The 10,776-nt window shown below is 47.5% G+C and overlaps 1 protein-coding gene across 1 annotated transcript in view; it reads left to right on the forward strand.

The window, feature by feature from the left end:
* Positions 1-9,785, forward strand: part of LOC109888207 (glypican-5) — a 52,224-nt gene extending 42,439 nt beyond the window's left edge. Inside the window, exons 3-7 of the mRNA XM_031815926.1 lie at positions 126-661; positions 825-983; positions 8,927-9,054; positions 9,278-9,403; positions 9,527-9,785. Of these exons, the coding sequence (XP_031671786.1) occupies positions 126-661; positions 825-983; positions 8,927-9,054; positions 9,278-9,403; positions 9,527-9,785 (1,208 nt within the window). The remainder of the gene's footprint in view (positions 1-125; positions 662-824; positions 984-8,926; positions 9,055-9,277; positions 9,404-9,526) is intronic.
* The last annotated feature ends 991 nt before the right edge of the window (positions 9,786-10,776 follow it).

Raw genomic sequence — 10,776 nt, forward strand, 5'->3', positions numbered from 1 at the left:
CTCTCTCTCTCCTCTCTCTCTCTCTCTCTCTCTCTCTCTCTCTCTCTCTCCCTCTCTGCCTCCCTCTCTCTCCCTCCTCTCTCTCCTCTCTCTCTCTGCCTCCCTCTCTCTCTCTCCTCCTGTAGAAAGCTTTGAGTCTCTGATAAAGGCATCAGAGAACCACACCAACCTGGTCCTCCAGGCGTCGTACCGTAACATGGCTGGGGAGGCGTCAGGTCTGGTGAGAGAGTTGTTCACTGACGTCGGCCTCTTCCTCCTTGGCTCCGAACTCAACGTTGATGACATCACCAGCCGCTTCTTCGACGCTCTCTTCCCATTGGTCTACCACCACCTCATCAACCCCAGCCTCAGCCGCGTCACCCCCGGTTACGCCGAGTGCGTCCGCTCCGCCCGCCGCGATTTGTCCCCGTTCGGCGCCGCTCCGGGAGTCCTAGCCAATCAGATCGGGAGGTCGGGGGTCGGGGGTCGCGTGCTGTTACAGGCGCTGCACCTCGGCGTAGAGGTGATCAACACCACGGATCACCTGGTGTTTAGCAGGGAGTGTCGCAGAGCTCTGCTCAGGATGCAGTACTGTCCCCACTGCCATGGACTCACCCTGTCTAAACCCTGTATGGGCTACTGTCTCAACGTGATGCGTGGCTGTCTGGCTAGCATGGCTGAGGTAACCGTTGTTTTACACATAACACCACTATTCTATAGATTCCCTCTGCTTGTTATCTACTTCATCTTATTGATCCTTGTTTCATTTTGATTTGTTTTACTTGGAAAGTGTGTGTTTTTTTAAAAAGGTTGTAAAAAGATTTAGATTTTGATTTTGATTTGAGGTGGACCCCCATTGGAGAGAATTCGTGAGGTCGTTAGAGGGGCTGTCGGCACGCATGCACGGAACTCAGGACCTGGAGCAAGTGCTGCTGGGAGTTCACGCCGTCGTCCACGACGCTGTCGCACATGCTCAGAGGAACGGGCCACACCTCTCTGCACAGGTGAGGTGTTTGGTGACGCGTTGTCATCCCACATGCTCAGAGGAACAGGCCACACCTCTCTGCACAGGTGAGGTGTTTGGTGACGCGTTGTTGTCCCACATGGTCAGAGGAACGGGCCACACCTCTCGGCACAGGTGAGGTGTTTAGTGACGCGTTGTCGTCCCACATGGTCAGAGGAACGGGCCACACCTCTCTGCACAGGTGAGGTGTTTGGTGACACGTTGTCATCTCCCATTGGATTGTCAGGATTAAGTTCAGAGATCATTTTAGAAATGGGCATCAGACTAAGTGATTAACATGAAACCAACCAGTCACCAGACTAAGTGAATAATGTCCCTATAAAACCAACCAGTCACCAGATTAAGTGATTAACATGAAACCAACCAGTCACCAGACTAAGTGAATAATGTCCCTATAAAACCAACCAGTCACCAGATTAAGTGATTAACATGAAACCAACCAGTCACCAGACTAAGTGAATAATGTCCCTATAAAACCAACCAGTGACCAGACTAAGTGATTAACATGAAACCAACCAGTCACCAGACTAAGTGAATAATGTCCCTATAAAACCAACCAGTCACCAGATTAAGTGATTAACATGAAACCAACCAGTCACCAGACTAAGTGAATAATGTCCCTATAAAACCAACCAGTGACCAGACTAAGTGATTAACATGAAACCAACCAGTCACCAGACTAAGTGAATAATGTCCCTATAAAACCAACCAGTCACCAGACTAAGTGAATAACATGAAACCAACCAGTCACCAGACTAAGTGAATAATGTCCCTATAAAACCAACCAGTGACCAGACTAAGTGAATAACATGAAACCAACCAGTCACCAGACTAAGTGAATAATGTCCCTATAAAACCAACCAGTCACCAGACTAAGTGATTAACATGAAACCAGCGAGTCACCAGACTAAGTGAATAATGTCCCTATAAAACCAGCCAGTCACCAGACTAAGTGAATAACATGAAACCAACCAGTCACCAGACTAAGTGAATAATCTCCCTATAAAACCAACCAGTCACCAGACTAAGTGATTAACATGAAACCAACCAGTCACCAGACTAAGTGAATAATGTCCCTATAAAACCAACCAGTCACCAGACTAAGTGAATAATGTCCCTATAAAACCAACCAGTCACCAGACTAAGTGAATAATGTCCCTATAAAACCAACCAGTCACCAGACTAAGTGAATAATGTCCCTATAAAACCAGCCAGTCACCAGACTAAGTGAATAATGTCCCTATAAAACCAACCAGTCACCAGACTAAGTGATTAACATGAAACCAACCAGTCACCAGACTAAGTGAATAACATGAAACCAACCAGTCACCAGACTAAGTGAATAATGTCCCTATAAAACCAGCCAGTCACCAGACTAAGTGAATAATGTCCCTATAAAACCAACCAGTCACCAGACTAAGTGAATAATGTCCCTATAAAACCAACCAGTCACCAGACTAAGTGAATAATGTCCCTATAAAACCAACCAGTCACCAGACTAAGTGAATAATGTCCCTATAAAACCAACCAGTCACCAGATTAAGTGATTAACATGAAACCAACCAGTCACCAGACTAAGTGAATAATGCCCCTATAAAACCAACCAGTCACCAGACTAAGTGAATAACATGAAACCAACCAGTCACCAGACTAAGTGAATAATGTCCCTATAAAACCAACCAGTGACCAGACTAAGTGAATAACATGAAACCAGCGAGTCACCAGACTAAGTGAATAATGTCCCTATAAAACCAGCCAGTCACCAGACTAAGTGAATAATGTCCCTATAAAACCAGCCAGTCACCAGACTAAGTGAATAACATGAAACCAACCAGTCACCAGACTAAGTGAATAATCTCCCTATAAAACCAACCAGTCACCAGACTAAGTGATTAACATGAAACCAACCAGTCACCAGACTAAGTGAATAATGTCCCTATAAAACCAACCAGTCACCAGACTAAGTGAATAATGTCCCTATAAAACCAACCAGTCACCAGACTAAGTGAATAATGTCCCTATAAAACCAGCCAGTCACCAGACTAAGTGAATAATGTCCCTATAAAACCAACCAGTCACCAGACTAAGTGATTAACATGAAACCAACCAGTCACCAGACTAAGTGAATAACATGAAACCAACCAGTCACCAGACTAAGTGAATAATGTCCCTATAAAACCAGCCAGTCACCAGACTAAGTGAATAATGTCCCTATAAAACCAACCAGTCACCAGACTAAGTGAATAATGTCCCTATAAAACCAACCAGTCACCAGACTAAGTGAATAATGTCCCTATAAAACCAACCAGTCACCAGACTAGGTGAATAATGTCCCTATAAAACCAACCAGTCACCAGACTAAGTGATTAACATGAAACCAGCGAGTCACCAGACTAAGTGAATATGTCCCTATAAAACCAGCCAGTCACCAGACTAAGTGAATAATGTCCCTATAAAACCAGCCAGTCACCAGACTAAGTGAATAACATGAAACCAACCAGTCACCAGACTAAGTGAATAATCTCCCTATAAAACCAACCAGTCACCAGACTAAGTGATTAACATGAAACCAACCAGTCACCAGACTAAGTGAATAATGTCCCTATAAAACCAACCAGTCACCAGACTAAGTGAATAATGTCCCTATAAAACCAACCAGTCACCAGACTAAGTGAATAATGTCCCTATAAAACCAGCCAGTCACCAGACTAAGTGAATAATGTCCCTATAAAACCAACCAGTCACCAGACTAAGTGATTAACATGAAACCAACCAGTCACCAGACTAAGTGAATAACATGAAACCAACCAGTCACCAGACTAAGTGAATAATGTCCCTATAAAACCAGCCAGTCACCAGACTAAGTGAATAATGTCCCTATAAAACCAACCAGTCACCAGACTAAGTGAATAATGTCCCTATAAAACCAACCAGTCACCAGACTAAGTGAATAATGTCCCTATAAAACCAACCAGTCACCAGACTAAGTGAATAATGTCCCTATAAAACCAACCAGTCACCAGACTAAGTGAATAATGTCCCTATAAAACCAGCCAGTCACCAGACTAAGTGAATAATGTCCTTATAAACTGATGAAGAAGGAAGAAACACATTTTTCTCAGAAAGAGAGACAGAGTTGTAATACTGATCTGAGGTTTAATGACCGAACCAACTGCTACCACTCCGTCACCCAGGAATGTACTGTAGACCACACACACACACACACACACACACACACGGTACATACCACTCAACAACAGCGTGCCCAGAACATTCTCAGAATAGACCATTGTGGGCAGCGAGCGCCAGTGGCCAGAAGAGGTTGTCCAGACTGTTAACCAGAGAGAGTTAGATCATCCCCAGTAGCCAGAAGAGGTTGTCCTGTTAACCAGAGAGAGTTAGCTCATCCCCAGTAGCCAGAAGAGCTTGTCCAGACTGTTAACCAGAGAGAGTTAGATCATCCCCAGTGGTCAGAAGAGACTGTCCTGTTAACCAGAGAGAGTTAGCTCATCCCCAGTAGCCAGAAGAGGTTGTCCAGACTGTTAACCAGAGAGAGTTAGATCATCCCCAGTGGCCAGAAGAGGTTGTCCAGACTGTTAACCAGAGAGAGTTAGATCATCCCCAGTGGCCAGAAGAGGTTGTCCAGACTGTTAACCAGAGAGAGTTAGATCATCCCCCAGTGGCCAGAAGAGACTGTCCTGTTAACCAGGTAGAGTTAGATCATCCCCAGTAGCCAGAAGAGGTTGTCCAGACTGTTAACCAGGGAGAGTTACATCATCCCCAGTGGCCAGAAGAGGTTGTCCAGACTGTTAACCAGAGAGAGTTAGATCATCCCCAGTAGCCAGAAGAGGTTGTCCAGACTGTTAACCAGGGAGAGTTAGCTCATCCCCAGTAGCCAGAAGAGGTTGTCCAGACTGTTAACCAGAGAGAGTTAGATCATCCCCAGTGGTCAGAAGAGACTGTCCTGTTAACCAGAGAGAGTTAGCTCATCCCCAGTAGCCAGAAGAGGTTGTCCAGACTGTTAACCAGAGAGAGTTAGATCATCCCCAGTGGCCAGAAGAGACTGTCCTGTTAACCAGGGAGAGTTAGATCATCCCCAGTAGCCAGAAGAGGTTGTCCAGACTGTTAACCAGAGAGAGTTAGATCATCCCCAGTGGCCAGAAGAGGTTGTCCAGACTGTTAACCAGGGAGAGTTACATCATCCCCAGTAGCCAGAAGAGGTTGTCCAGACTGTTAACCAGAGAGAGTTAGGTCATCCCCAGTAGCCAGAAGAGGTTGTCCAGACTGTTAACCAGGGAGAGTTAGCTCATCCCCAGTAGCCAGAAGAGGTTGTCCAGACTGTTAACCAGAGAGAGTTAGATCATCCCCAGTGGTCAGAAGAGACTGTCCTGTTAACCAGGGAGAGTTAGCTCATCCCCAGTAGCCAGAAGAGGTTGTCCAGACTGTTAACCAGAGAGAGTTAGATCATCCCCAGTGGCCAGAAGAGACTGTCCTGTTAACCAGGGAGAGTTAGATCATCCCCAGTAGCCAGAAGAGGTTGTCCAGACTGTTAACCAGAGAGAGTTAGATCATCCCCAGTGGCCAGAAGAGGTTGTCCAGACTGTTAACCAGAGAGAGTTAGATCATCCCCAGTGGCCAGAAGAGGTTGTCCAGACTGTTAACCAGAGAGAGTTAGATCATCCCAAGTCAGTCCTGGGACATATGAGCATGACTGGGTCCCAAACGGGCCCCTATTCTTGTTCTGAGAAATGAAGGCTATTTATTCCATGTGAGACATTGCCAAGAAACTGAAGGTCTGGTACAACGCTGTGTACTACTCCCTTCACAGCACAGGAACCATTATCCCTGTGGAAGGCTTTCGACACCTTGTAGAGTCCGTGGCCCTGGGGGGGTAACTCAATATTAGGAAGGTGTTCCTGATGTGTTGTATACTCAGGGTAGACTACAGTGAGTAGTGTACACTAGACTGGCTCACTTCAACATAGACTACAGTGAGTAGTGTACACTAGACTGGCTCTGGCTCACTTCAATAGTAGACTTCAGTGAGTAGTGTACACTAGACTGGCTCACATCAACATAGACTACAGTGAGTAGTGTACACTAGACTGGCTCACTTCAATAGTAGACTTCAGTGAGTAGTGTACACTAGACTGGCTCACATCAACATAGACTACAGTGAGTAGTGTACACTAGACTGGCTCACTTCAACATAGACTTCAGTGAATAGTGTACACTAGACTGGCTCACTTCAATAGTAGACTTCAGTGAATAGTGTACACTAGACTGACCCACTTCCACAGACTACAGTGAGTAGTGTACACTAGACTGGCTCACTTCAACAGTAGATTACAGTGAGTAGTGTACACTAGACTGGCTCACTTCAACAGTAGACTACAGTGAGTAGTGTACACTAGACTGGCTCACTTCAACAGTAGACTACAGTGAGTAGTGTACACTAGACTGGCTCACTTCAACAGACTTCAGTGAGTAGTGTACACTAGACTGGCTCACTTCAATAGTAGACTTCAGTGAGTAGTGTACACTAGACTGACCCACTTCCACAGACTACAGTGAGTAGTGTACACTAGACTGGCTCACTTCAACAGTAGATTACAGTGAGTAGTGTACACTAGACTGGCTCACTTCAACAGTAGACTACAGTGAGTAGTGTACACTAGACTGGCTCACTTCAACAGTAGACTACAGTGAGTAGTGTACACTAGACTGGCTCACTTCAACAGACTACAGTGAGTAGTGTACACTAGACTGGCTCACTTCAACAGTAGACTACAGTGAGTAGTGTACACTAGACTGGCTCACTTCAACAGTAGACTACAGTGAGTAGTGTACACTAGACTGGCTCACTTCAACAGACTACAGTGAGTAGTGTATACTAGACTGGCTCACTTCAACAGTAGACTACAGTGAGTAGTGTACACTAGACTGGCTCACTTCCACATAGACTACAGTGAGTAGTGTACACTAGACTGGCTCACTTCAACAGACTACAGTGAGTAGTGTACACTAGACTGGCTCACTTCAACAGTAGACTACAGTGAGTAGTGTACACTAGACTGGCTCACTTCCACATAGACTACAGTGAGTAGTTTACACTAGACTGGCTCACTTCAACAGTAGACTACAGTGAGTAGTGTACACTAGACTGGCTCACTTCAACAGTAGACTACAGTGAGTAGTGTACACTAGACTGGCTCACTTCAACAGACTACAGTGAGTAGTGTACACTAGACTGGCTCACTTCAACAGTAGACTACAGTGAGTAGTGTACACTAGACTGGCTCACTTCCACATAGACTACAGTGAGTAGTGTACACTAGACTGGCTCACTTCAACAGTAGACTACAGTGAGTAGTGTACACTAGACTGGCTCACTTCAACAGTAGACTACAGTGAGTAGTGTACACTAGACTGGCTCACTTCAACATAGACTACAGTGAGTAGTGTACACTAGACTGGCTCACTTCAACAGTAGACTACAGTGAGTAGTGTACACTAGACTGGCTCACTTCAACATAGACTTCAGTGAATAGTGTACACTAGACTGGCTCACTTCAATAGTAGACTTCAGTGAATAGTGTACACTAGACTGGCTGACTTCAATAGTAGACTTCAGTGACTAGTGTACACTGGACTGACTCACTTCCACATAGACTACAGTGAGTAGTGTACACTAGACTGGCTCACTTCAACAGTAGACTACAGTGAGTAGTGTACACTAGACTGACTCACTTCCACATAGACTACAGTGAGTAGTGTACACTAGACTGGCTCACTTCAACAGTAGATTACAGTGAGTAGTGTACACTAGACTGGCTCACTTCAACAGTAGACTACAGTGAGTAGTGTACACTAGACTGACTCACTTCCACATAGACTACAGTGAGTAGTGTACACTAGACTGGCTCACTTCAACAGTAGACTACAGTGAGTAGTGTACACTAGACTGGCTCACTTCAACAGTAGATTACAGTGAGTAGTGTACACTAGACTGGCTCACTTCAACAGACTACAGTGTGTAATAATGTTTGGTACTCAGTGTATATGTGATCATATACCAATGTAAGCAAGTAGTTCTAATTACGTTCGGTCCCCCTGACCACCGTCCCCCTGACCACCAGCCCCCTGACCGTCAGCCCCCTGACCGTCATCCCCCTGACCGTCAGCCCCCTGACCGTCAGCCCCCTGACCACCAGCCCCCTGACCGCCAGCCCCCTGACCACCAGCCCCCTGACCACCAGCCCCCTGACCGCCAGCCTCCTGACCGCCAGCCCCCTGACCGCCAGCCCCCTGACCGCCAGCCCCCTGACCACCAGCCCCCTGACCGCCAGCCCCCTGACCGCCAGCCCCCTGACCGCCAGCCCCCTGACCGTCAACCCCCTGACCGTCAGCTCAAGACAAAATCGTCCCGCTGCTGAATCCAGTTGATGATCACTACCCTACAGTGCTTTACTTTAGACCAGAGTCCTCTGGGTCCATCTAGTGGAGACATCCTGTCACTGCACCCTGTTAGGAGGGAGTCCTCTGGGTCCATCTAGTGGCGACATCCTGTCACTGCATCCTGTTAGGAGGGAGTCCTCTGGGTCCATCTAGTGGCGACATCCTGTCACTGCACCCTGTTAGGAGGGAGTCCTCTGGGTCCATCTAGTGGAGACATCCTGTCACTGCACCCTGTTAGGAGGGAGTCCTCTGGGTCCATCTAGTGGAGACATCCTGCCACTGCACCCTGTTAGGAGGGAGTCCTCTGGGTCTATCTAGTGGCGACATCCTGTCACTGCACCCTGTTAGGAGGGAGTCCTCTGGGTCCATCTAGTGGAGACATCCTGCCACTGCACCCTGTTAGGAGCTCTCTAACATTAGGACCTGTCCATCAGCTGATTGTTCTCTGTGTTTGTTGTGCTCCAGGTGTATAAAGTATGTGGTCGTCCCAGTAGACAGCCTGCCCAGTCAGTCAGCGGCCAGCAGGACGGAGCGTCCATCCCTCTCAAAGCCTTCATCAGAGAAACAGGAAACAGCCTGGCTACCAGGAGGAAGTGAGTACACTGTCTCAGTTCACCACTGCTAACCACTCACTTTATAGTCCTCATTTTCTACTTCTTCAGCACTTTTAGACAGCACTCAAAAGGTTGATCTCTCAGGGCGTATTTAGTTGTTGAGGTTTGTTTAGATGATGATTTTAGCGTTCTGAGGTTCTTGAGAGGACTGGGGGTGTGGAAGTATACCAGCGTTGGTCCCCCCGTGTGTCTGTCTCAACAGAGAGTTCCTGAACAGTCTGCGTTTGTACCGTACCTTCTACGGTGGCCTGGCGGACCAGCTGTGTGTGAACCAGCTGGCCTCCGCCGATGGACTGGCCTGCTGGAACGGAGCCGACTTTGTCAAGAGGTACGTGACCCCCCCCCCCCCCCCCCCCTGCAGCACCATGGAGCGATTCTGAAGTTCAAAAGGAGAAACTACGAGCCCTACACTGTTCCCATCAAGCATCTCTTTCTGTTTGTCTGTCTCCAGACAAACTCCGTCCTCCGTCCCCCTGGGGGACCTGTCCTCTCCTCCGTCCCCTGGGGGACCTGTCCTCCTCCTCCTCCTCCGTCCCCTGGGGGACCTGTCCTCTCCTCCGTCCCCTGGGGGACCTGTCCTCTCCTCCGTCCCCTGGGGACCTGTCCTCTCCTCCATCCCCCTGGGGGACCTGTCCTTCAGACACGATTCAAATCCCCGGCAGAGTCAACAGTGTTTGATTCAAATCCCCGGCAGAGTCAACAGTGTTTGATTCAAACCCCCAGCAGAGTCAACAGTGTTTGATTCAAACCCCCAGCAGAGTCAACAGTGTTTGATTCAAACCCCCAGCAGAGTCAACAGTGTTTGATTCAAACCCCCAGCAGAGTCAACAGTGTTTGATTCAAACCCCCGGCAGAGTCAACAGTGTTTGATTCAAACCCCCGGCAGAGTCAACAGTGTTTGATTCAAACCCCCGGCAGAGTCAACAGTGTTTGATTCAAACCCCCGGCAGAGTCAACAGTGTTTGATTCAAATCCCCGGCAGAGTCAACAGTGTTTGATTCAAATCCCCGGCAGAGTCAACAGTGTTGTGTGTGAATGTCACTCTGCAATGTTTAATTCATTACTGTTTCTCCAGGAGTGTGTTTGCACATTTTTCTCTAATACATTACCCTCAGCAATCTGTCTGTCTGGGACTGTAGTAGCAAACAGGCTGTGTGTGTGTGTGTGTGTGTGTGTGTGAAGCTGGGTTGTTATAATTGTATACAACAGCGTCTCTCGTATGTAAAGTAATAGGTGTCTTGACCTTGCTGTTTCAATTGAATAATCACCAATCTGCTGCCAAACTCAATGCATCTAATATCAATATGTGTGTTCCATAACCAGGCGCGTAGCCAGGCGCGTAACCAGGCGCGTAGCCAGGCGCGTAGCCAGGGAAGCCTGTTATACTGGCCTTCTGTTCGACTACGTCTCCAAGATTAAACCTCAAATAACCCCCCCTCTGTCAACCCAGGAAACTCATTACAAACTACCCTTTCCCCTATATAGTGAACTACTACAGAGGGCTCTGGTCTGTGGTAGTGCACTTCATAGGGAATAGGGCTCTGGTCTGTAGTAGTGCACTTCATAGGGAATAGGGCTCTGGTCTGTAGTAGTGCACTTCATAGGGAATAGGGCTCTGGTCTGTAGTAGTGCACTTCATAGGGAATAGGGCTCTGGTCTGTAGTAGTGCACTTCATAGGGAATAGGGCTCTGGTCTGTAGT

Source organism: Oncorhynchus kisutch, unplaced genomic scaffold, assembly GCF_002021735.2.
Source record: "Oncorhynchus kisutch isolate 150728-3 unplaced genomic scaffold, Okis_V2 scaffold700, whole genome shotgun sequence".
Taxonomy (NCBI): domain Eukaryota; kingdom Metazoa; phylum Chordata; class Actinopteri; order Salmoniformes; family Salmonidae; genus Oncorhynchus; species Oncorhynchus kisutch.